The sequence below is a fragment of the Macaca nemestrina genome, chromosome 15 (assembly GCF_043159975.1).
Source record: "Macaca nemestrina isolate mMacNem1 chromosome 15, mMacNem.hap1, whole genome shotgun sequence".
NCBI classification, from domain to species: Eukaryota; Metazoa; Chordata; class Mammalia; order Primates; family Cercopithecidae; genus Macaca; species Macaca nemestrina.
Window position 1 is genome coordinate 83577 of NC_092139.1, and position 27417 is coordinate 110993.

At 44.0% G+C, this 27417-nt stretch overlaps 1 protein-coding gene across 5 annotated transcripts in view; it reads left to right on the top strand.

Moving 5' to 3' along the window:
• The window catches only part of LOC112428021 (zinc finger protein 669-like), a 49485-nt gene extending 22641 nt beyond the window's left edge, over nucleotides 1-26844 (top strand). For 2 of the 5 annotated variants that reach the window (XR_011613129.1, XR_011613126.1), the window contains exons 3-4: nucleotides 392-429; nucleotides 1065-2738. Coding sequence is in view for 1 of the 5 variants with exons in the window: in XM_071078941.1 (XP_070935042.1) it covers nucleotides 392-429; nucleotides 22269-22998 (768 nt within the window). In the remaining 4 variants the exon portion in view is untranslated. Of the gene's footprint in view, nucleotides 1-391; nucleotides 2739-22268 lie in introns of those variants that run through there. The other 3 variants (XR_011613128.1, XM_071078941.1, XR_011613127.1) reach the window with 3 other exon arrangements.
• The last annotated feature ends 573 nt before the right edge of the window (nucleotides 26845-27417 follow it).

Consider the following 27417-nt stretch of genomic DNA (forward strand, 5'->3'; position numbering starts at 1 on the left):
CCGTGCACATTAGGTGAACTGGCGTATCTCCATGGTCCCAGAGTGAGTGTGGGTGTGTGACTGGCCCTGCGAAGGAACCACGTCCTGTCCGGGGTGGGTCCTGCCTTGTACCCGGAGCTGCTTGTATAGGCTCCAGCCACCCACAACTCTGAACTGGAATGAACAGGTTGGAAAATGAATGAATGAATGAATGAATGAATGAATACAAATTATAAGAACTTGTAAAGTCTACCATCATCATGCAAGTGCTCGACAGTGCATGTCGGTACAAAAGTGCTCAGTGACCCACACATTTGTTCCTGTTGGTGCTGGAGCTGTGGGTGGGGGGAAAGGGGCGGGCCTGGGGAGGTCTCGCTCTGCAAACATTTACTGCCTCATTTAACCACCACAGGACTGCCGGACTGCCGTCATTCACTGCCTCGCCAAACAGTGAGTAGTTCTCACTTGTTTTTATTCGTCTTTCTTAAATGTCCATAGAGCTCATATGTGCCTCAGTGTTTAACACTGTAAGTGTTTTGGGTCTTTTTTTAGAAGTTTGGCAATATTTTTATGACCAGAAACATGCTGTGGGAACTTAACTTTTGTTTCCACCATGCAAGGAAAATAAATCTCAGTACCCCAAACTCACTAAGCCAAAGGGAAAAGTCAAGCTGGGAACTGCCTCAGGCAAACCTGCCTCCCATTTTATTCCTAAATAATGTGGCTACAAGAGAAAAAAGCTACATACAGACCTCCCTCACAAAGACAGACCTCCCTCAGAAAGACTTCTGCTGAATTTCACCCTGGCAATGCAGTTGCCAGCTGATCTTCCCAGGGGTGGGACAGGGCGTCATCCCTCAGCTCACCTGAGACAAATACCTATATGATTGCTTCCTCTACCCTGTGTAAAATGCAGCTTCACTGAGCCACACTAAGGTGTAAGTCACTATTCCTCTACCCCCACTCACAAGTCAATTGTGTATTCACCGAAAGGCCTATGAAAGACTCAAAACAATGCAATCCTTTGTCTCTTGTCCACCTATAACCTGGAAGGCCCCCACCTTTGTGTTTTCCTGCCTTTCCAGATGGAACCAATGTACACCTTACACCTACTGACTGATGTCTTATGTCTCCTTAAAATGTATAAAAATGTATAAAAGCAAGCTGCGCCCCAAGTACCTGGGGCACATGCTGTCAGGATCTCCTGAGGCTGTCACAGCACGTCCTTAACCCTGGGAAAGTAAACTTTCTAAAAGGATTGAGACCTGTCTCAGATACGTTGGGTTCATACTCTCAGTTGTGAACTCCAAGTATATCAACACCTGTCGATGGGTTCAGTGAGGGGCCTACTGTGTGTGTCTTCAGTGGGGACTGGAACTGCATCTGTGACAACTTCCTGCCCCACAGTGCCCCTCCAAAACAGGAAAGTGAGGGCACACCTACTCCATATACGCAGGTAGTTCTGCCGCTGGCGAGACCGCAGCATCCTCTCCACCCACTGCCTGTGTCTCAACTCCGAGGCAATGGTGACCTGGCCAGACACGTGGTGACACTGCTTGCCGATGCTTTGGAGCACAACCAGCACTTTCAGCACAATCCTGGGGCAGAAGAGGGTAGGAAAGGGTGTGCTGCAGAGCTCATGGAGCAGCTGGGGCCACCTGCAAACAGAGCCAGACTTGGAGCAGGCATTGTGATCCTCAACTGTACCTCACTCTCCTGTACCTGCAAGGCTGCGGCTTTCTGGGAGCCAGGGCTAGCTGCGTATCACTGGTGGGTCTGCAGGGACAACTGTGACATGCGGCAAGTGTTAATTAAATACACTGAATTGTGGCAAACAGAATGTGACATTCACAGCCTCATCAGATATGCCACGCTTGCACAGAGATTATCAAAACTGATCTCATAGTTCCTCTTGGAGTAGTAACAGTGAGATTCTAAGACTACTTTATAAAATCTAAAACATAGAAAATGTCTAAGTTTGCTATGCTAATCTGCAGAATCAATGTTTTAACAGTTGTCAGGATGTCCTGGAACTTACATCTCAGTAGGAAGATGATCCAATTCCTTTAAAACACAATGATTCTCAGGCACATGTTGATACAGCTCATCCGTCACTTTTGTAAATAAAGAGTGGCTGGCATTTGTTTCAGAATTATCTTCTAATCTGAAAAATAGAAAATATTTAAAGATACATGACAATTAAAATGCCCACATTAGTGCCCATGCACAATAATGGTTAATGGTTCACTGAGCAGCAACCTGACTGTGAATCTTAGTTTCCCCAAATATAAAATGTAAAAAGCCGCCATCATGGGACAGTGGAGAAAGAAACGATGCCCCATGCGAAAAGCAAAGTCCAATGATGACTGATGACGAGACCATGAACAACCTGCGTATTCCTCCTGCTGAACAAGTATGTCTGCTGTTGTCTATGATTCCAGAATGCATGCCTCCATCCCCACTTCTCTCCTGAGCTTCAGACCCATCTTTCTTTCTGCCTACTCAGTAGTTCTCATGGACGCCATTGTCTACCCACAAAACCTGCCCCTCGTTCCATGTTCAGTCTCCACCAGGGCCCCAGGCCAGCTGGAAGATTGCATTCAGCATCACTTGCAGCTCCTCACAGCCACCAAGGCCCAGAAATTCCTCCTTCCCCTTTTATCTTCCAACAGCCTCGCTAAAGAAGAAATGCTGCTGACACTAACAGTACCAGACAAGCTTGAGGTCAGCCAGGCCCCAGGATGCCACGTACCTGACTGCTTCCCAAGTGAGTTCTTCGGGGAAAGGCAGCAGAGCCCAAACCCTGATACTCTCCTCACAGCTCAGCACCTGGGATGAAATGTTTTATTGACTTTGTAGATTTCACGGTAACTTCCTAGAAAATCTATTTTTAGATTGTTATGGATGTTACATCACTCTCTAGAAAATACGTATCTATAAAATTATTACAAATTCTAAACATTTTAAAACCAGAGGGCGGGTGTCAGTTCTTCAGTACAGGTGGGGGAAGGCTGGGGAAACCACCAGGGGATTGGTAGGGAGTGAACGTCTGGGATGGCTATGACCATGTCCAGAGGTTCTTTCGACACCTGCCATTGAGAGGGAGGACCCCACCAAATCTGCACGAGCTCTGATGACTGGCCTGGAACCAGCAGAACACAGCAGGTATGAAGATGCTGCGTGTTATGCAAAGCCATGTCAGAGGCGCAGGTGCCTCTCCAGTTCAGGCCGTGCTCGGGGTGCAGCCGCTGTCACCTTGAGACTGTCCCTGCAGGACCCCCATGAGGCCTCCGGCCAACTTCCAGTCTTCTCAGACGCAACATCCACGAAGCCCTGGGGGACCACAGCCGTCCACACCCAGGCCAGGCCACAGGACAGATCCCTCGGCAGATGCTCCCCATTTCTAACCCACTAGCACATGAGCAAGTCAAACGGTGGCTGCTGACACCACGGAGCGTGAGTGGTCTCAACAGCAGGAATAACTGAAGCCCAGGATGCAAAGCTGCCTGAATACCTGTGAGATGCCAGGAGGGGGACAGGAAGTGGTAAGGACCCAAATAGCCACCGTGGGGCGCAGGAGAGGATGGTCTGGAGCCTCAGCAGCTCTGGTTGGAAGACAAAGGCTGCCTTCTTGAAGCTCCTCTTCCTTCCTAAATCTTCCCTCCTCCCTACCTGCCCACCTCTACCTTCCTAAGGGCTTGCGCTTGGAAAGCATGGCAATCCCTACTGGTAAAGCTGATCTGCGGTGCCAACGGGGAATGGCATCCGACCAGTGCAGCCCAATGTTCTGCCTCCAAGCCACACCTCCAGGAGGCTGTTTTCCTAACTTCACTGCTGACAACCCCCTTCTAACAGTATTTTCCTTAAGGCATTCTCAAGGAGGCCTCCGACTTCTCAAGGCACCATTTCTTTAAAGCGCCTTTGCAAATCTCTCCTGACCCGCTGTATGTTGATTTTACAGCTTCCTTTTAGAGGTAGTCTCATTTATGAATTTCCAGCTGCACAGCTGTCACGATGCTTATATTCTTGGGGACTGTCTTTTTCATCCCCTTGCACTACCCTTGTATCCTCCCGTATGTAGAATAAAACACCTTCGCTGATTGCCAAATTGGAACTTCCTGGCAGAAATGCTTAAAAAATTGTTTGTTTCAGTAAGTTAACAAAAGCTAGTCCGTGTAGGAGAAGAAAAACTGACATTACTCACCACTGACAAATAAAAACTGCTCCCAGCTCTGCGTTACTGCCTACAGCAATAAAAGCCTGGCAGGGGATTCAGCAAAAACACTTCCCAGTGCTCATCCATTTAACACTAAAAACCTCAGTGCCATCAGCACTGCATTACTTTCAAAAGCGAGACACGGAACTTGAGGCTCAGAAGACTAAGCAACCAGGCCAGGGCCACAGCAAGCACCACGCTGGCTAGAAAGCTGGATCTGCCCAACTCAAAGTCTGACTCAGCAGGCAGACTGCACCCTTCCAGCATCTCTGCAAAAGACAGGTGGTTTCAGAGACGTACACACCCCTCCCAGCACCCTGCATTCGGCATACCTGTTTTTTAGGCTGAAAAACCGGATGGCAGCGAGAACTATAGCCTTCTTCAAGACTAATCAACAATTCTACTGCTGCTTTTTCCTAGTTTAGAGAAAACAGTGGCTACTATCGTGTTTGGGTAGACTTAGTTTTCTTCTATTGAACTGTAGGCCAATTAGAGTCCCCATTTCTCATTATCTTTCTTCAAACAATTTTTTGCAGCTAGAAAAGCAAACGCTTCACTAAAATAGTTTCACATGGCAAGGAAATCACAGCCAATAAAATGATTTTAAATGGAGGCCATTAACAATAATAGATCACAAATGCCACACCCACCCTCTGTGCACAAAACTGGAGATGAATAAGAAAAAAAGGATTCCAAACAATTGGAAATTTAACTAGGAAATAGTTACTTAAACACTAAAAAACAATACAACTAAAAAAAAAATCACATAATCATTTAATTGCTAAGCACATACATATTTTTACAAGCATAAAAATTACATCATTTGAAGCTGATATAACCACATAACTTAAAAATCCAAGTCAGTCAACTGAAACCTATGAGAAACAAAGTCAGTGAATTGATAGTTGACAAATTAAAAAATCTGTAACTGCCTACAATTCTTTTTTCTTTTCTTTTTTCTTTTTGTTTTTGAGACACAGTCTTACTCTTTTTGCCCAGGCTGGAGTGCACTGGTGTGATCTCAGCTCACTGCAACCTCTGCCTCCCAGGTTCAAGTGATTCTCCAGCTTCAGCCTCCTGAGTAGCTGGGATTACAGGCACCCACCACCACGTCTGGCTAATTTTTTTGTATTTTTATTAGAGACGGGGTTTCACCACGTTTGGCCACACTGGTCTTGAACTCCTGACCTCAGGTGAACCACCTGCCTTGGCCTCCCAAAGTGCTGGGATTACAGGTGTTAGCCACTGCACCCGGCCCGCTACTTACAATTCTTAAAAGCACAAAGCAAACAACTCAAGTAGCTAGATGTTAACTATGGAAGAAATGTGCTGGCCTTCCCTTCACTCAGATGTGTGAGAGCCTGGAGTGCACTAGGGAGTGTGCTGGGCAGAACACGGGAGGCACACACATGTGCCTGCACGGGTGATGTCCCCACAGGGCAGACCCACACGAAGCATATGTGTGCCACTGCAGAGCAGCGTATGTATCCCACTGCAGAGCGGCGTATGTGTGCCACTGTAGAGCAGCCTACATATCCCACTGCAGAGCAGTGTATGTGTCACTGCAGAGCAGCGTATATATCCCACTGCAGAGCAGTGTATGTGTGCCACTGCAGAGCCACGTATATGTCCCACTGCAGAGCAGTGTATGTGTGCCACTGCAGAGCAGCATATATATCCCACTGCAGAGCAGTGTATGTGTGCCACTGCAGAGCACCTGGTTTCTGTTCCAAGACATGAACCCATCTGTGGGCTTCTGAGTAGAGGAAGACATGTTGGGGAAGGATCAGTCTGGCTGCTGTGTTATGACAAGGGGAAGGGCTCGCAGAAGTCGGTGGGCAGACCAGTCAGTACCAGCGACATTCCAGGGAGGGACCAAGGCGGTATGGCCAGGTGGTGGCACAGGAGGGACAGGAAGAAGCAGATGTGGAACATATTTCTTTTTTTTTTCTTTTTCTTTTTTTTGAGATGGAGTCTTGCTCTGTCATTCAGGCTGGAAAGCAGTGGCACAATCTCGGTTCACTATAACATCTGCCTTCCGTGTTCAAGCTATTCTCAGGACTACAGGCACCCACCACCATGCCCAGCTAGTTTTTGTATTTTTATTAGAGACATGGTTTCACCATGTTGGCCAGGCTGGTTTCGAACTTCTGACCTCAGGTGATCCACCTGCCTTGACCTCTCAAAGTGCTGGGATTACAGGCATGAGCCACCGTGCCCGGACTGTGGAACATATTTCTAAAACCTGTTCCAAGGACGGAGTATGAAGAGAGGAGAGGAATCTGAGGCTTCCAACCTGAGCAGCCACCTGGGAGGCTGGAGGTGCCACGTAGATGGGAGGACTTGAGGAATGAAGATAGGGAGACACTGTGTCCCTGAATAAGCTTCAATATTGTGAAAAATGTCAATTATCCCTAACTCAACCCATGAGGTGTTCTTATTTGTTTTTGGGGTTTTATGTTTGTCCAAGTTTACACAGAATAATAACTATTAAATTTTTTTAAAGTAAAGCTAGACTCTGTACCTTACTCTCAAGATGAAATAAATTCCAGTTGGATCCAAAGACGTAAATGGAAAATAAAGAAAAAATAGGTAGGGCACGTTGGCTCATGCCTGTAATCCCAACACTTTGGGAGGTGAGGCGGGTGGAACATAAGGTCAGGAGTTCAAGACCAGTCTGACCAACATGATGATACCCCGCCTCTATTAAAAATACAAAAAACTAGCCGGGCGTGGTGGCAGACACCTATAATCCCAGCTACTCGGGAGGCTGAGGCAGAGAACTGCTCGAACCCAGGAGGCAGAGGTTGCAGTGAGCTGAGATTGTGCTACTGCACTCCAGCCTGGGTGACAGAGTGAGACTTTGTCTCAAAAAAAAAAAAAAAAAAAAAAAAAAAAAAAAAAAAAAAGAAAAGAAAAAGAAAAAATAGAAGTACCAGAGAAAATGTATACCTATATTTTTAATTTTGAAAAGCAAAGATTCTTTTCAGAATGACTCCAAATGTGAAACCAAAGGAAAAAAAATCAAAACCTATGAACAAATAACAAAGCAATATGTACACAAATAAGGCTAATGAACCAGTGGGAAAAATGAAACTGAAATAAATGGAGAAAATACATTAATAGGCAATTAATGAAATAATTATAAACATCTAGTAAACATAAAAAAAGAATGAAAATAAAAACATAATCTTGGCTGGATATGATGGCTTGCGCCTGTGGTCCCAGCTACTCGGGAGGCTGAGGCAAGAGGATGGCTTGAGCCCAGGAGGTCGAGGCTATCATAAGCCATGACTGCACCACTGTACTCTAGCCTGGGCGACAGAGCGAGACCCTGTCTCATAATAAATAAATAAATAAATAAAAGAATTTAAAAAACCTTATTGATATCTTTTGTCTTAGAACTTTACTTTTATTTAAGAGTATTTACATAAGTGCCCAAATGAACAAAGATGTTCATTTCAGCATAATTAGGAATTTTCTACATCAGGAACATTACAACTCATCCATCAATGAAGGACTGCTTAGGTAAATAATAACATATTGATAAAATGGAATATCAAACAGCTGACAAAAAGAATAAGGCAGAACAAAGATGCCAAAAACACACTGTTAATGAAAAATGCTAGCTATAAAACACAACGTACCTTCCAACGAACTCACTTTGGTACACTCATAGCAAAAATGTGGTAGCAACACTACCTAATTATTAACGGTAGTTATTTCTGGGAGATGGAATTCTTGAGGGCTGTTACTTTTCATATTAGTTTTTCTATTTCTAGTAATTTTTCTTTGAACATTTAAACATTTTTAAAATAACTGTCAAATGTATAATTTGAAAAAAAGATTAAAATGTCAATAACAAATATTCTAACCTAAATTATTTACTTTGAAATAATAAAAGAATTAGTTTATTGATGATGCAAATATCCTACCCCATCGATGCAGCAAACATCTGTAAAAATTTCCTAATATTTGGTTAATCCTGTTTTATAATTTGCTCTTTGATTTCTAATACTTAGCTGCTGTTACATACAAAAGCAAATGTGTTTTTAAGAAAAAAGTTAAATTATTTTAGCTAAGATTAATATTGATTGATCTGTGATAGAGAATATAAACTTATGTGTAATCCAGTCACTTTTTTTCTAATGGAGGATACTGTAACTCAGATATACTAAAAGATGATTAATAGTTAATTACATTTGAAAAATAAACTATATCCTTTCATAGCTGAATGAGTTAATCTAATTAATGATTTTTTTCCCTGTAAATTACCTTAAAAACTGATAGTAGACCTTCATCAACAGATCTGAGTAAGAGTACAACAGAAAATGCAAGCAACTGATTAGTTGTTTCTTTTGAAAATTCATGTAAGTTGATCTCCCCGTGGCTTAAATGATCTCTTATGCGGGGACCCTCCTGATGGTTCAGGAAATCCCAGAGAAATTCCTTTCAGAAATTAAACAGAGAAAATGTTCTGTTAGTATCCGCAGCAGAGAGCCATGCCTGGTGTTGCTAACAGAAGGAAATAGTGAATCCATCAAGTCCTCTGAAGCCCTGGGTGGGACCTTGCTGCGGAGAGCTGTTCTCCTACACCCACGGGACAGAAAAGGGAGCTGGAGAGACTGTGGGGGAAGGCAGAGCTGCCCAGGTGGTACTGGAGTCTCATCAAATTCCAGTCTTTCTTGTTTTCACAAGGGGTGCCTCACAATATCGCAGTTGGTTGTACACTCCCTGCAGTACAAAGAATAATATTCTCTTCTCTTCCTTTAGCTCTTGAGAACAATATCACATGGCGGGGGGACACCCCCTGCACTATTGGGAGTAATATCATTCTCTCTTATTCTGGATAGTAGGAAAAATATCTCAGGCGGGATGGACAACCCCTGTGATACTGAGAGTAATATCATCCTCTCCCAACGACGATATTAGGGACCATATCACAGGGGGCGTGTACACTTCTTCGATATTGGTAGCAATATCATCCTCTCCTCCCTGGGTATAGGAAACAATGTGACAGGCGGGGTGGACACCACCCACGTCTTGGGGAGTAATTTCCCTCCCTGGATATTAGGATCCACGGTGGACACACAGTGTGTTTACGATTCTGAGAGTAATATCATCTCCCCGTCTAGACATTACGAACAGTATCAAAGACGGGTGTACACCCTCTGCAATATAGGGAGGAATATCATCCTCTCCCCGCCTGAATATTAGGAACAATATCAAAGGAGTGTTTATGACCCCTGCGATATTGGGAGTAATATCATCCTCTCCCAGGTGGAAATTAGGAACAGTATCACTGGGGGCGTGTACACCCCTGCGATATTGAAAGTCGTATCATCCTCTCCCCTCTTGGATCATGGGAACAACATCCCTGGGGGGTGTACACTTTCTGCGATATTGGGAGTAACATCGTCTTCTGTGCCTTGGAATATTCAGGATAATATCACAGGGGGAGGGGGCGTGTACATCTTCTGCAATATTGGGAATATTATCCTCTCTACCCCTGCAAATTCGGAAAGATATCACAGAGTGGGTGTTCACCTCCTGCAATATGGGGATTAATACCGTCTTCTCCCCTTTGGGATATCAGGAAGACTATCACACAGGGATGTACAGTGTCTGCGATACTGGGAGTAATATCAGCCTCTCGGCCTTGAGATATTGAGAAGAATGTCACAGGGTGGATGTACATCCCCTGCCATATTTGGAGTAATATCAACCGCTCCCCTCCATGGATATTTGGAACAATATCCCAGGCTGGGTGTACACCTCCTGCTCCACGGGGAGTAATATCATCCTCTCCCTCCCAGGATATTAATTACAATATCACTGGGCGGGTGAACACAGCCTACGAATTATTATCATCCTCTCCCCCTCCGTATACCAGGAACAATATCGCAGAAGAGCTGTACCCTCCCTGTGATATTGGGAGTAATATAATACACACTTTCCATGAATATTAGGAGCAATATTACCGGGTAGCTGTCCATTCATTGCTATGTTTGGAGTCATGTCATACTCTACCCCCGTTTATATTAGGATCAGTGTCACGCGGTGAGTGTACACGTACTGTGGTATTAAAACTAAAATCATGCTCTCCGTCCCTGGATATTAGGAACAGCATCACAGGTAGGTGTACCCCCCCTGTGGTATTAGGAGTAATAATATAATTAATTATTAAACATCAATGATCGATTTTAATAATTATCAATGATACTATTGATTAATAGGAATCCATTTATTAATTATGGATAATTATTTTAAATATATGATTATGCATACTTAAAATTAATTATTAACATTAATCACGTTTAACAATATTATTAGTTCTTAATATTAATTATTATTTTATTACCAGCATCACTTAGTATTGATTTAACATTATTGCTGATATCATTATTTTATTATTAACAGTGATATTACTATTAATTATTAATACTAATCGTTAACATTTTTAACCAGTATTAATTTTTACTATCTTTATTGTGATTATGAACATCGATGATTACTCTTAATTTTTCTTATATTTATTAATATTAATAATTAATAGACTTGTTCCTGATATCCGGCGGGGAGAGGATATTACTCCCAATATCAAAGAAAGTATACACCCCTCTATGATGTTATTCCTAATAGCCAGGTGGTAGAGGATGACATTATTGAAACTATCGCAGTGGGTGTACAACCCTTCGGTCATCTCGTTCCTTATATCCTGGGTGGGAGAGGATGATAGGACTCCAAATATCGCAGAGGGCGTAGACCTCCCCCGTGATATTGTCCCTAACATCCAAAAGTCGAAAGGATGACATTTCTTCTGATTTCGCAGGGGGTGTACACCACCCCTGTGATATGGTTCCTAATATCCAGGAGGCGAGAGGATGATATTAGTTTCAATATTACAGGAGGTGTACACTCCCTAGTGATATTGTTCTTAATATCCAGGGACAGAAAGGACTATATCACTCCCAATAGAGCAGGGGGTGTACACCCCTTCTGTGACATTGTTCCTAATAGCCAGCGGGGGAGAGGAAGATATTACCCCCAATATCACAAGGGGGTGTATACCTTGTATCCTGGAAGGGAGATGATGATACTACTGGCAATATCGCAGGGGGTGTACACACCCACTGTGATATTGTTCCGAATATCCAGAGAAAGAGAAAATGATATGACTCCCAATATCACAGGAGGTGTACATCCTCCTGTGATATTGTTTCTTATATTCAGGGGGAGAGGATGATATTACTCTCAATATCACGGGGGTTGTACACACCTCCTGCGGTATTGTTCTTAGTATCCCGAAGGGGAGAGCATAATATTACTCTCAATATGGCAGGGGGTGTACACCTCCTTTGTAATATTGTTCTGAATATCCATGATGGGAGAGGATGATATGACTCCCAATATCACAAGAAGTGTACAGTCGAGGCTGGGCACGGTTGCTCATGCCTGTCATCCTAGCACTTTGGGAGGCCAAGACGGGCGGATCACGAGGTCAGGAGATTGAGACCATCCTGGCTAACACGGTGAAACCCCATCTCTACTAAAAATACAAAAAACTAGCTGGGCGAGGTGGTGGGCGCCTGTAGTCCCAGCTACTCGGGAGGATGAGGCAGGAGAATGGCGTAAACCCGGGAGGCAGAGATTGCAGTGAGCTGAGATCCGGCCACTGCACTCCAGCCCAGGCGACAGAGCTAGACTCCATCTCAAAAAAAAAAAAAAAAAAAAAAAGAAGTGTACAGCTGCCTGTGATATAGTTCCTAACATCTAGGTGGGGAGAGGATATTACTGCCCATATCACACGAGTTGTAAAACCACTTCAATATTTTGCCTACAATCCTGAGGGGAGAGGGTGATACTGCTCCCAATATCGAAGAAAGCTTACACCCCCCTGTGACACTATGCCCAATATCCACGTTGGAAGACGAAGACATTACGCCCAATATCGCAGGGGATGTACACCCACCCTGGGATATTGTTCCTTATATTGAGAGGGGGAGAAGATGCTATTGCTCCCAATAACACAGGGGCTGCAGAGGTACACCCCTCCAGTGATATTGTTCTTAATATCCTAGGGAAGAGAGGAGGATACTACACCCAATATCTCAGGGTGTACACCCACCCAGTGATATTGTTCTTAATGTACTCCACCTCCCACCACCAGGGATATCAGTCCTAATATCCAGGGGAAGAGAGGATAACATTATGCCCAATATCGCAGGGGAGTGTACACACCCTCTGTGATGTTGTTCCTAGTATCCAAAGGTAGAGACGATGATATTACTGGCCATATCGCAGGGGGTGTACACCCTTCTATGATACTGTTTTTGACATTCAATAGGGGAGAGGACAACATTAATCCCAATATCGCAGGTGTACAGACCCCTGTGATGTAGACCCTAATGTACAGGGGAAAGAGAAGAATATTGCTCTCAATATCGCAGGGGCTGTAACCACCCTGCCCCCCCGTATATTGTTCCTAATATGCAGCGGGGTGGAGGCTCATAGTACTCCCAATATCCCAGAAGGTGCACACACACCTGTGATAGAGTTCCTAATATCCAGCGGGAAAGAGGCTGATTTTACTTTCGATATCGCAGTGGGTGTACAGCGCCCCCAAACCTGGGGTATCGTTCCTAATATCCAGGCGGGAAGAAGATGACATGGCTGACAATATCGAAGTGGGTGGACACTTCTTCAGTGATATGGTTCCTGATATCCAGGAGGTGAGTGGATATTATTCCCAATAAAGTAAGAACCGTTCAGTCACCCTAGGATTTTGTCCTTAATAACCACAAGGGAGAGGTGATATTACTACCAATATTGCAAGGGGTGTACACCCCTCCTGTGATATTGTTTCTTATATCCAGGAAAGGAGAAGATTGTATTAGTACCAATATTGAAGGGATGGACAGCCCCCATGGGATATTGTTCTAAAGATGCAGGTTGAAAGAGGATGAGACTCCCTCCAATACAACAAGGGGTGTACACCCTGCCTGTGATATGAATCCGAAAACCTAGAAGAAGAGAGAATGACATTGCTTCCAAAAACACACGGGGTGTACACCCACCCTGTGATATTGTTCCTGTCATCTAAAGGAAGAGATGATGATACTACTACCCCTACCGGAGAAGGTACACACCCCCCTGTGATATTGTTCCTCATAACTTGGGGGAAGAGCATGATATTACTTCCAGTATGACAGTGGCTTCACACCCAGTCTGTGCTATTGCTCCTAATTTCCAGTAGGTAAAGTATGATGTTCCTGCCAAGAGAGTAGTGGGTGTACAGCCACCCTGTGATATGTCTCTGAATATTCAGGGAAAAATAGGAAGACATTACCCCAAATCTCCGAAAAAGTGTACACTTATTGTGTGATATGGTTCCTAATATCGGGAGGTGCAGAGGATGGTAATCTTTCTCCCATTGCAGGCTGTGTACACATAACCTGTGAAATTGTTCCTAATATCGTGAACAAAAGAGACTGCTAATAATGAACACATATTTCAGGGGGGAATAATTATTAAGATCCACATCGTAAAGGGGAGTAATAGCGATCCTCTCTCTCCCCCTCACTGTTACAATCCACATCGCAGGGGGTGAGAAACCCCCCACGATATGGGGAATAATAGCATCCCCCTCTCTCCCCCTGGCCTTATATAAGGAGGCTGGCCTTATATAAGTGCCCCCCAATGCCATCGCTGGCTTTAATGTATTCACTTAAAGTTTTTTCCTCATTTAGATCTGCCATTCCCTTAATAGGTCTAATTGCTGCCTGATATTCTGTATTAGCATTTTCATGAGCAAGCAGCTGAACGATCACTTTCTTGGCATGAGAATTGGAAATAGCCTTTTGAGCCACATCCTGCAAACGGGCGATAGAATCAGGATAAGGCTCCCTTGGACCCTGTTGAAATATGTGAGAAGAAGGATAAGCAGTAGCAGGGTCGTGAAGTTTTTCCCAGGCTCTTAGGCATATAGTTTTGAGCTGATCAACAGCCTCATCACCCATTACCATCTGTTGATTTAGAGTACCCCATGCCTGTCCGATTCCAAGCAATTGATCAGGTGTGATATTAACAGGACGTTGGGCTTGAGCATTTCTGCCTGATTTGTTGCTTCATCCGTCCACCAGGTTTTCAATTGGGGAAATTCAGAGGGGGACTGGGTGGATCGGGCTAATGCCTCCCAATCCACACGTATTCAACGTCTGTTATAAGCCACACATTGTAACAAGGAATGAACATAAGGGGAATTTGGCCCATATTGTCCAATTGCTTGCTTTAAGTCTTTTAATATTTTAAAAGGAAATGGCTCCCAGCATGCTTGAACAAGTTCTCTAGCCTCCTCAGCTGGTGAAATAATTACCAGAAACTGCCAAGCATTCAAATCCCCCATTTCTTGTGCCTGGCGAATGGATGCCTGGATTGTCCCTGTGCCATAATTTGTATTTGGACCCGCTCGCAGCACTCCTCTACCGTAATTAACAGGTGGGCAAGCCTAGATCATTCCCTCATCCTAATTGGCTGTTGGACAAGCCTAAAGCTTCCCTTCGCCATAGTTACTGGCGGGACCTGCAACAATGGGAGCCGCAAGGCGCGGGTCTCAGGCTCCCCTTCCAAATATTCATGAGGCTGGCCTGGGGGTGGCCATTCCAGACCTTCCCCTAAAGGCGCAGTAGGTGGCACAGTTTCTTTTATAAGTCTCTGGAGATGAACATACATACCTTCCCGTTTCTCGCCCTTTTTTAAACGAGACTGTCATGGTTAACTTAGCTGATAATTAGACTCCTGATTATTCAACTTTCCTATGTCATCCTGAAAATCCTCCCTCTCCTCCTCAGTGTGGAAGGGCTCCAGGGCTGTTTTAATTGCAGACCACACAGGCCAAGCAGAGACGGGAATATCGCGGCCCTCTTGTTGTGCTTGTTTTAAGTCTGATCCGACCTTGTCCCAATCTTCTACATTCATGGTTCCATATTCCGGGAACCAAGGAGAATACTTGTCTACCAGGCGGAACAAAGATGTGAGATTTTGGGTACTGACAATTATCCCTCCGCGGCGCAGTAACTGCTGCACAAGGCCTAAGTAATTAGCGAACTTACTCTCAGCTTGACCCACATTTTCCCGAGGTTTCCCTGGAATTCCCCGAGCGCCCTCCTTACCCTAGAGCTTGAAGTGAAAACCTACTCGGGAGTCCTTTGTCGGTCGTCCTCAACTTTCCACGCTCTGGTGTTCCTTCACTGGATTATTTGTAGAGATTACGGGGAGCCCTGCGTTGGTCACCAGAGACAGCCTGGGCAACCGAGGGAGACCCCCGTTTCTACCAAAAAAAAAAAAAAAAAAAAATTAGCTAGGTGTGGTGTCGCTCGCCTGTAATCTCAGCTACTCCATGAGAAGTCAGACAAAACCTGCCACCAGAGACTGATTTTCTTCTAAAATGCTTTCTCCAAAATATTTTTAAAACAAAAGGGGGAAATTGGAAAGGAAAATATTTTGGGCCCCGCAAATCACTAAGATAAAGGGAAAAATCAATCTGGGAACTGCTTAGGGCAAACCTGCCTCCCATTCTATTCAGTCATCCGCTGCTCTCTTAGAAGAATGCATACCTTATTGCCGCCTTTGGAAAGGGTCATCAGAAACTCAGAAGAATGCAACCTTTCCTCTCTCACCTACCTGTGACCTGGAAGCCCCCTCCTGGCTTCCAGTTGACTCACTTTTGCTTCAGGTTGTACTGGATCAAACCAGTGTTCATCTTACATATGTTGATTGCTGTCTCCTGTCTCCCTAAAATGTGTAAAACTGTCAGATACAGTCAGTTTCTCTTTCAAGGTTTGACAAGTTAACGTTCTTGTGTTTTGTTCTCGAACTCAACTTTCTTGCTCTCCATGCCTCCTTGCCCTTAGTTACTGTAAACAACCTTCCCCCCGTCAGTTCTAATCAATAACTCACATCTGTTCCCTTGGTTACCTGCTCTGCACCCATTTCTCCCTTCGAAACCACACGTCCCACCGTTGTAACTCACGACTCCCTTCCCCCTTCCTTATTTGGGAAAGTATTCACAAATAGCCAACGGGGTCAGTTTAGATCTTGAGGTCTGGCCCCAGCCCATGCCAGAGGTAGGGATTGCATTAGGAATAAAAACCCCTGCTTTTCTTTGTTCCGTGTGCTCTTGCGATTGTGATTGATGCGAGCAGCACGCTTCCGCAGAGGTAAACTGCGTTGCTGAGAAAACTTTTGCTTAAGTGCTGGTTTCACTTTGCGTCACCGAGCATTTATCTCCAACAAAACCCAGCTGTGCTCTGACCACCTTGGGCAACTGTCATCAGGACGTCCTGAGGCTGTGTCATGCACAAGCATCCCCAACCTTGGCAAAATAAACTTTCTAAATACTCTTATCCCCAAATGCTCAGGGAGACTGATTTGAATAATCATAAAACTAAGAGGCTGCACTCCAGCCTGGGCAACAGAGCAAGACTTTGTTTCAGAAATAATAAAATAAAATAAAATAAAATAAAATAAAATAAAAATCAAATCTCCAGTCTCCTGCACAGCCGACTCTGCGTGAATTATTCCTTCTCTATTGCTATTCCCCCCGTCTTGAGAAATCGGCTCTGTCTAGGTAGCGGGCAAGGTGAACCCACTGGGCAGTTACAGAATTGCCATTATATTGCTTGCAATTTTATATCTTATTACGTAAAATAGCTATAATCTTGTATACAAGGTTAAATGCGAATGTGCTCCTTGCCTGGTCAGATCCCAGCGCAGGAAGGACGCACCCCCTATAAACCGCTAGGCCAAAAGGGTCATTCTGGCCACATCCAGCCTCACGTGAGATCGCAATCTCCTGTCACTCAGGGCCTGAGGGGGCGGGGCCTGAAGCCCCATACAATCACGGGCGCTGGGGTGGCGACCCGTCAATCAGGCACGCCCCCGGAAAGGAGAGGGCGGCTTCCGGGATCCGGCTGGCGGGCGCTTTGTCTCGCCTTCGCCACCGTAGGCTCTTCCTGTGAGTCTCCGCTGCTACTTCCTGGCTCTGGGAGGCCCGGTGCCTCTGCAGCAGCCTCGGCCACCCTGTGACCTGCAGGTGTTGGGACATCCTTAGCTGACGCCGGGACACCCGGGAAGCCGAGGAACGGTGAATGGACTGCGCCTGGCTTCCCGAAGTGGGGAAGAGGGCTGGGTGAAACCTGCTGGAACCAGCCATGGGCTGCGGAACCTGCGGACTGAGTCTCCGCGGCGCAGCCGGGCCTCAGTCCCCTTCTGTGCAGGGCCGGGCGGGGCGGGCAGCGGGACCCCTGCGTCCTGTCTGTACCTGCGGGCGCCACTTCCGCCGGCCGGAGCCCTCTCGGGAACCCCGCGCCTCCCCCACCCAGGTAGTGCGGTGACCACGGGAGGGTGATCCGGGAGAGCCCCGACTCGGTGTGCGGGGTTCCAGCGTGGGAGGAGCTGTGGTTCACGGAGCTTCCAGTCCCACCTTTCTGCCCCTAAAATTAACCTGAGGCTTTGTTAAAACGTTAAAGGGCGTGTTTGAGCAAACGCGATTCATAAACGGGTACCGCAGTCATGGTTTGTGGTTTGGGGTCCACGGGAGGGGCGTAAATGAGAGTCTTTGATAAGGTGAATGAGGAAGCAAACCATACATATATATACACACACACATATATATACATATACACACACACACATATATATATATATATTTTTTTTTTCTTCTTTTTTTTTTGAGACGGAGTCTCACCCTGTCGCCAGGCTGGAGTGCAATGATGCAGTCTCAGCTCACTGCAACCTCTGACTCCCGGGTTCAAGCGATTCTCCTGCCTCAGCCTCCCAAGTAGCTGGGCTTATAGGCGCCACCACCACGTCCAGCTAATTTTTGTATGTTTAGTAGAGACAGGGTTTCGCCATGTTGGCTAGGTTGGTTTCGAACTCCTGACCTTGATTGATCACCCTCCTCGGCCTCCTAAAGCGCCGGGATTACAGGCGTGAGGCACCTTGGCCAAAATATTTTTCTGTTTCCAAACATTTTACATGAGAGGAAAGCGGAGAATAAATCATCTGACACTCTACTGTAAAAAAAATCTTTGTACCTCTCTTCTTTTCATCTTTCCTAAGTGTACATATTACCAAAATGTCTTTAGGTTGAGGTCCCCCCGTGAAAACTTGACAGGGTGTTGTGTCCTCAGCCACTCTCCTGTCTTTTCCTAGTCCTGGCATTTTAGAACTGTCTGGGGATGACCCAGGATACCCACAGTGGCCATGTCTATTGGAAGGTCTAGTGAGTATCAGCCCCCGGGGTCATCTCATCCCCAAGGACAGCCTGAGGTATGGGGTAGAGTCTCTCAGGGGAGCAGCTGGATGCTCTTGGCCTTAGAGGAATCTCCTGGTATAGTTTCATCTAAAATGGTGACCCCTTAGGGTCATTAAAATTTTAGGACATTAAAATTAATGGACAATACAATGTAATGTCATGAAAGTTAGGTCATTAAAATTATTCCTCCGGCCCGAGTTTTTATTCCTCGAAGACACATTGATGGTTTGCCAATTGGATGCTGATATTGAGAGGAAAAGGCAGAAATGATTTCTGCTCTCTAGCTTGTCTCAGACCTGTGAAGAGAGAAAAACCGTCCCAAAGGACAAGGAAAACCCACCCCAGAGAGGATGTGCAAGAACCTGAATATTAAAATGCACTTAAGGCACACAGGAGGACAAAGAGCAGTGCCAGTGCCTCGTAGGTGGTCATTGAGTACTTTACTGAACAGGATGGGTGTCCTAAGGGATAGAATGGCCTGCCGTGACACTTAGAAAGGTCTGCGTTGGAGTCAGTACTGCCTCTCCCTGAGTTTGTTACCTTGAAAAGGCTTGTCCTCTTATTTGAGTTTCAGGTTTTCACTGACTGTAAGATACATTTTGTCAGTACAGCTTGAAAGATAAAAATACTATTTCCAAAGAGGTAGGGTAAAATGATGTATTTCATTTGCTAAAAATTCGTATTTATTTCTTCCCCAGAGTGAGTGTAGTAAGTTTTAAAGTTCTGTTCTTTTTAAGGGTAATTTCAAATGGAATTGTAGGACTTAGCTTTGTAAATGCTACTGGTGAAATAAAAGTGTGTTAGATAAATTGATGATTTATAAAGATTCATCAAAATGTCAGTTCCCCTCTTGTAGCTTGGTGAAGAATTTATGACAGTGGACACATGTGTATCCTCTTATCTGGGTGTCTGAGTGTTGTTTTTTGTTTTTTGGAGATGCTGTCTTGCTCTGTAGCCTGGCTAGAGTGCAGTGGCGCCATCTCTGCTTACTGCAACCTCCGCCTCCCGAGTTCAAGTGATTCTCCTGTGTCAGCCTCCCGAGGAACTGGGATTATAGGCACCCACCACCACACCCAGCTAATTTTCATATTTTTAGTAAACACAGGGTTTTAGGCCTGGCACGGTGGCTTATGCCTGTAATCCCAGTCCTTTGGGAGGCCAAGGTGGTTGGATCACGAGGTCAGGAGTTCCAGAGCAGCCTGGCCAACATGGTGAAACCCTGTCTCTACTAAAAATACGAAAAAATTAGCTGAGCGTGGTGGCAGGCACCTGTAATCCCAGCTACTCGGGAGGCTGAGGCAAGAGAATTGCTTGAACCCAGGAGATGGAGGTTGCAGTAAGCCAAGATCTTGCCACTGCACCCCAGCCCAAGGGACAATGCGAGACTCCGTCTCAAAAACAAATAAACAAACAACAAAAAGACGGGATTTTTGCCATGTTGGCCAGACTGGTCTCAACCTCCTAACCTCAGGTGATCCCCTGCCTCAGCCTCCCAAGGTGCTGGGATTACAGGCGTGAGCCACGACGCCTGGCCCACTCTATTTTCCTTTTATCCCCTAAATTTTAATATGTTTGAGTTTGTCTGTTCCTTTATCACTTTTTTCTTACATAAAAAAAATTCTGCCTAATCCTTCATTAAAAAATAATCTTCCTGTGACTTCTGAAAGTATTCTGGTTTTATCTTTTGTATTTGAATATATAATAAGATGATTATTGTTCATGGAATAGAGAAGAATGCAATGCATTTTCCCAAGTAGATGCCAGCCTGGTTTGCCTCATAATTTAAAGTGCATGTAATTTCTTTTTCTATTCTATAGTGCCTACTCTATCATTCCTCAACTTTCCATATAGATGCTGGGTCATTAAGACTTTTTTTTTTCCTTTGGTCTGCTTGCTCATCTCTTTGCTAACACTGTGCTGTCCTGAATATTTTTGCTTGAAAATCTTAGAAGTATGTTAGACAAGCCATCACTCTTTTTTTAGATGACTAAAAATGATTAGACATTGGTCATTTTTACTGCATATGAAAGAGTAGCTTTTCTTGCCTAAAACCACCTGATTTGGGAATTTATGTGGTTTCATAGGAATAGCATCTGGAAGTGGTGAAATTAATGTCATTTTAAAAAGCATGTGTCCTATTTCCTCTTATTCCTTTCTGCCTTGATATTGTGCAATAGAAATTTGAAAAATTGTTGTATTAGTATTGTTAAATATCAATTATTGGTTTTATTTACTACTCAATTAAATTTAATAAGCCTATTCTCTCTTGGTGTAATCACGTGGAATGGGTTCACTTCCACAGTTAACAAGTGACAGCACATGTAAAATATTGTCTACCAGGGAAATTCATTGAACACTTAGTGTTCAGACTGTGTTTTTGTGTCTGGTTCCCTAAGCACCACTGCAGTGACACAAAATAATAGACTTTCAGCAGAAGAAGTTTTGGAAAATATACTGCATAAGCCATTTAGATGCAGTGAGTCATTCTTATTACTTGGGTTGGTGGAATCCCTCTCAAAATGTAAGTTCCTAATACAAACAAAGATTGAACTTTGCGAGCAGGTATTTTTAAGAATAAGTAGTCTCAGGACTGATAATATTAACTCACTTATGCACATCAGGTAGGACTTTAGTATGACAGGTACTAGAAATGTACAAAGTGAAGTTAAAAGGTAACTCCTAGCAGCATATCGTAATCTCACTCCCTGGATTCTCTAATGAGATGGGTGTTTCTACTTTGCTGTTGCCTTTTTGAATAGTTCAATTCTAGCATTAGTACTGCTGTGTGGGAGGGAGTATGTGTGAACAGAGTAAGAGTTGTGACAATCAAGTCATAGAATAAATGCTTGGAAATTTTAGAATCATGTAAACAGCTTATGAATTGAGTATACATTCCCAGTGCTCTCAGTCTCACTCATCCTTCTATCCACATATGTGGAATGTTTTAGGACTCCATGGCTTTTGAGGATGTGGCTGTGAACTTTACCCAGCAGGAATGGGCTTTGCTAGATTCTTCTCAGAAGAATCTCTACAGAGAAGTGATGCAGGAAACCTGCAGGAACCTGGCTTCTGTAGCTAAGAATGACAACACATTTCACTTAATTACAGAAGTATTTCCCTATCATCAGTGCTATTTGTGATTTGGAATGGGGCAAGGGAATGATTTGGTGAATAAATCAGGCATGGGCACTGTGTACAATGAACATGAAATCTAGTAATGTTTCTATAGTTTGAAATAATTCATGATAATTTTGTGCATCTGCATTTTAGGAAAAAACGGAAAGACCAGAATATTGAAGATCACTTCAAAAAACGGGAAAGATAGAAGATAATTTGCACCGAGAAGAGGAAATAAAGTCCTCTGAAGGAATCTTAGCATGTCATGAATTTAAAAACAAGCAATCAAAGCAAATAAGAGTCACTTGAAATTCATTTCCTTTTAGAAAAATTTCACCCAAAATGTAACATACATCAGTGTAGCAGTCAGTGTTTGGAAAACAGTTTACTTGAAAATAGTACTACAAAATTGTATATATGAATGTTACTATTTTGGTCATAGCCATGTAGGTGGTAGCTGTGTTTTCAGTAGTAGCCCATTTACTTTCAAATAATTCAGTCATGGCACAAAAACAAAACCAAAACAAAACAAAAATGCATTTTCCCTAGTATTGGTAGCAGTGTAAGTCGAAGACCTATGAATGAGTAGAAAGTTATTAAACCAACCAATAGTAATGTGCTTGTCATTTTTTTTTACAGAAATCATATGGTACAGAGACTGTGTGAAAGCAAAGAAGGTAGTCAGTATGGTCAAGCTGTCAGCCACATTCCAAATCTTGATCTGAATGAGAACATTTCTACTGGATTAAAACAATGTGAATGCAGTATTTGTGGAAAAGTCTTTGTACATCATTCCCTCCTTAATAGGCACATCCTAGCTCACTCAGGATACAAACCATATGGAGAGAAGCAATATAAATGTGAACAGTGTGGGAAACTCTTTGTTTCTGTTCCAGGTGTTAGAAGACACAGGATAATGCACAGTGGAAATCCAGCTTATAAATGTACGATATGTGGGAAAGCTTTTCATTTTCTCAATTCAGTTGAAAGACATCAGAGAACTCACACAGGAGAAAAACCCTATAAATGTAAACAATGTGGTAAAGCGTTCATTGTTTCCGGTTCTTGTCTAATACATGGACGAACTCACACTGGAGAGAAACCCTACGAATGTAAGGAATGTGGGAAAACACTCAGATTTTCTTGTTTTAAGATGCATGAAAGGACTCACACTGGAGAGAGATGTACCAAATGTGATAAGGCCTTCAGCTGTTCCACTTCCCTTCATGACCATGGAAGCATTCATACTGGAGAGAGACCCTATGAATGTAAACAGTGTGGCAAAGCCTTTAGTTGTTTGAGTTCCCTTTGTAACCATAGATGTACTCATACTGGAGAGAAACCCTATAAATGTAAACAATGTGACTAAGCCTTCAGTCGCCTCAGTTCCCTTCACCTCCACGAAAGAATTCATACTGGAGAAAAACCCTATGAATGTAAAATGCGGTAAAGCCTACACTCGTTCCAGTTACCTTATGCGCCACTAAAGAAGTCATGATATAGAGGTTGGGTGTAGTGACTCAGCCTATAATCCCAGCACTTTGGGAGGCCAAGGTGTGTGTATTGCTTGAGCCCAGGAGTTCATAACCAGCCTGGATTAAAACAATGTGAAACAACCTGGGCATCGTGATGAAACCCTGTCTCTACAAAAAATAAAATAAAGCCGGGCCCGGTGGCTCATGCCAGCTACTCGGGAGGCTGAGGCAGGAAAATGGCGTGAACCTGGGAGGCGGAGCTTGCAGTGAGCCGAGATCGCACCACTGCGCTCCAGCTTGGGTGACAGAAGCAGACTCCGTCTCAAAACAAAAACAAAGAAAATAATTAGCTGGGCATGGTGGCACATTTCAGTTGCCTTAGTTCTTTTTCAAGGACATAAAAGGCCACAGGGGCTTGGGGGGAAGCCCTGTGCATGCGGATCACGAGGTCAGGAGATCGAGACCATCCTGGCCAACATGGTGAAACCTCGTCTCTACTAAAACTACAAAAATAGCTGGGTGTGGTAGCATATGCTTGTAATCCCAGCTACTCAGGAGGCTGAGGCAGGAGAATCACTTGAACCCAGGAGGCGGAGGTTGCAGGGAGCTGAGATTGTGCCACTGCACTCCAGCCTGGCGACAGAGTGAGACTCCATCTCAAAAATAAATAAATAAATAAATAAAGCCCCTTGAATGTAAGAAATGTGGTAAAACATTTACTCTTTCCCATTCCCTCATAAACATGAAAGAGCTCAGACTGCAGAGAAACCTTAAGAATGTAGGAAATGTGGTCAAGACTTCGGATTTTCCTGAAGATTTGGGAGGGGTCAGAGTGGAGAAAAGGTTTTGAATTTAAATTTATGGTAAGGCCTTCGGTTGTATTAGTTCCATTTGAAGACATCAGCTCATTCCTGAGAAAAACCCTATGAATGTCCAGAATGTTTGAGTGTTTCATTTCTCTCATACCCACTCAAGGACATATGAAAATGCACGCTGTAGCTGGCTGGACCTTGTAAATACAAGAACGTACACAGGATTAAAACTCTAATAGTTTAGAAACTGCAAGAATATTTTCAGTTTTAACATTTACTTGAAAAGCCGTGTGAAAACTCCCACGGGAAAGAAGTTCTATAAGTGAAGCTTTTCTAATTTGGAAAGCCTGATGCAAATTAATTATCATGCAGTACTTGAAAAAAATCTATGAAATGTTACACAAGTTACAAGTATATTGTTTTTATCAGTGGCCCATTCTTAAAGAGTCTTGAGTATGCATTTCACCTTATTTTGCGGGGAAACCTTGAGGTGAGAGTTCTGTAAATGTTCTTTAAGCAGTAGTACTTGAATTTCATAGATGATATTTTCTTCAGTTTGTTGGTAGAATTTTTGTCTATTCATTTGATAATGTGCTGGATTCATGGTTGAATTTGGATGTTTTTCTAATATGTAGGTAAGTTTAATTTTTTTATTTCATTATTATTTCTTTTTGAGATGGAGCCTCACTCTGTTGCCCAGGCTAGAGTGCAGTGGTTCGATCTCGGCTCACTGCAACCTCCGCCCCCTGGGTTTAAGCGATTCTCCTGCCTTAGCCTTCCGAGTAGCTGGGACTACAGGTGAACGCCACTACATCCAGCTAATTCTTTGTATTTTTAGTAGAGACAGGGTTTCACCATGTTGGCTAGGCTGGTCTTGAACTCCTGACCTCATGATTTGCCCGCCTCGGCCTCCCAAAGTGCTGGGATTACAGGCATGAGCCACTGCGCCCGGTCAGGTAAGTTTCATTTGTATGTATTGTCCTGTGATTAATGGACCAGTGAATAATGATTGTGAATTCTTGGGATTGTCTTACTAGCCTCATTTGGCAAATTTTGATTTTCCCTTGTCCATTATACACATCCCACCTATTTTTATTAAATGAAAAACTACTCTTGATGTAAAGATATTTATTTTTTGCTAATAATGAGTTGGTATTAATTCCTAAGTACATACAGTTTACCCAGGAGACGGAGCTTGCAGTGCGCCGAGATCACACCACCGCATTCCAGCAAGGGTGACAGAGCGAGATTCTGTGTCAAAAAAAAAAAAAAAAAAAAAAAGGAATATCCTCACTTTTTAAATGCTATACCACTCTCTACGCTCAAGTTAATCCCTGTTTGGGCCTGTGAGAGCTTACACCATCCTCCTGTATGTAATTAATAACTGATATCTGGCTTATCTGTTTAGTAATAGATGTTATATGTTTAACGGTGCCAGTAAACGTAGGGTGCTAATTCCTTCCTCACCAGTGGGGTGCATGAGACGCTATTGAAACAATTGGCAACACGAATGGAATGGACCAGCCCTCATGCAGGACACCAGCTCAACTTGACCTACCTGCTGTGGGCTGACTGTTCCGTAACACATCAGCAGTCACCTGGGTCAGAACCGTGAGCTGACGATGGGCGTTCCCTTTGGTCTGCACAGTGTTTTGTGGTCTTCAGGTGTTGTCATCTTCTTCCACACTAAAATGCTCTCATCTCCTAGACATCAATGTTTAACTGCACCCCAGCATGACCTTTGGCCTGTGCTTAGCAGGCAGTTTTGAGGCCCTGGCTTATGAATGCACAAAAGCACAGCACGTAAACCAACACATAAGTCCTAATTAGCAAGAATCAGGCTGTATGTCTGTAGTCCCTGCATCTGCTCTGGTCACCATCTCTGTGTGCTTAGGGCAGCCATGTGAACATTATTAATTATTTTACACTCCAAGACAATAGTTATTATGTAAGCAGAAGTAGTGGCCTTGTTTGTTTCTTGTGCTGCTGCTCCCCTTGCTGCTGTACCATACACCCTCCTGATGAGGTGTACATCTATGGTGCCTCATGGTTCAGGCACTGCTGAGTAAAGAAAATGGGAAGAAATAGTTTGATATTAGCCCCTACCGAAGCATATGAAGAAGCGTCTCAGCTGCTTTCATTGAAAAATTCCTGACCAGTGTGTGGGCTTTTCTTATCACTGCTGCTTATCAGCATGTCAAAAGTCTCATCTTCGGACTGCAAGTCTTGACGGCCTTAGTTATAGTGGCCTTACTGCATGTGGAGCTAACCCCAGGAAGATGGAGTGACACTCTCTGGAGGATTAGGTGGTCTCCTCCAATGTGGGTTGATGGGCTTCTGAACTCTTTCCTTTAACCATACAGAGAGTCTACACTGCCAGTGATCATGTGCCACAACTCTATAGATGTAGAAATTCAAAATATTCTGAAATAGTTTCCATTGAAAGGAAATAGAAAAGCGGTCTGGTGCCACGCTCCGGTTAAGAGAACTAGTAGATGGCTCACAAGAACACTCTGTCGCTACTGTCTGTGCCTCTGTCACAGCAAATATCCTGATCCTTCAGTTTTAAGAGTGCAGGGCCATTTTCTTCCCTTTCTTACTGGTAGTTCTCAAGATAACTGTATGGTATGCTGGGAAGGCAATATCCTGATAATCAAGTGACAGCCCAGGCTCTGTTATAGTCCCTGCTCGAAACAGAATGGCCTTTAATGCTTGTGTCCAGCAAACCACATCCTGGGAGAAAACCCAATGTGGGCTGCTTTCTGGGGTCCCTCAGTTGTAGTGCGAGTGAAGCATTTATAGTCAAAACTCCATCCATCTGCTCTGGGTAGCCTTCCTGATCTTGTGGTAGTGGTTCATATTGAATCCTAGACTTCTGTTGTCTTTTGTTTGCTATTTGTAAGTAATAAATTCACTTCATGGAATTTATCTATGAATGTATTTGGCCTCATTGTACTCAGAAAAGTTGGTAGCCATTGCACAGTGAACCCGCTTCATAATTGGTGAAAACACCTATGGCCCCCTTGTGCCACAGCAAGGAGGTTCATTCAGCCAAACATAAACTTCACGTTTATAAAACCCTATAGCACAATTATTACCATGTGGGAGGCCTTTAACAATGGTGATGCTGATTTGAAAAACTCTGAAAGAAGAAATTTACCCAAATGGGTTGGGTACATGGGAGTTCCTCCTAATTCCAAGAAACCCTTACTCCCCTCCACCTAAAAACAGTGGAGAGGCCGGGTGCGGTGGCTCAGGCCTGTAATCCGAGCACTTTGGGAGGCCGAGGTGGGCAGATCACAAGGTCAGGGGTTCCAGACCAGCCTGACTAACATGGGGAAGGGCCATCTCTACTAAAAATACAAAAATTAGCTGGGCGTGGTGGCAGGCACCTGTAATCCCAGCAACTCGGGAGGCTGAGGCAGGAGAATCGCTTGAACCTGGGAGGCGGAGGTTACAGTGAGTTGAGACAATGCCACTGCACTCCAGCCTAGGTGACAG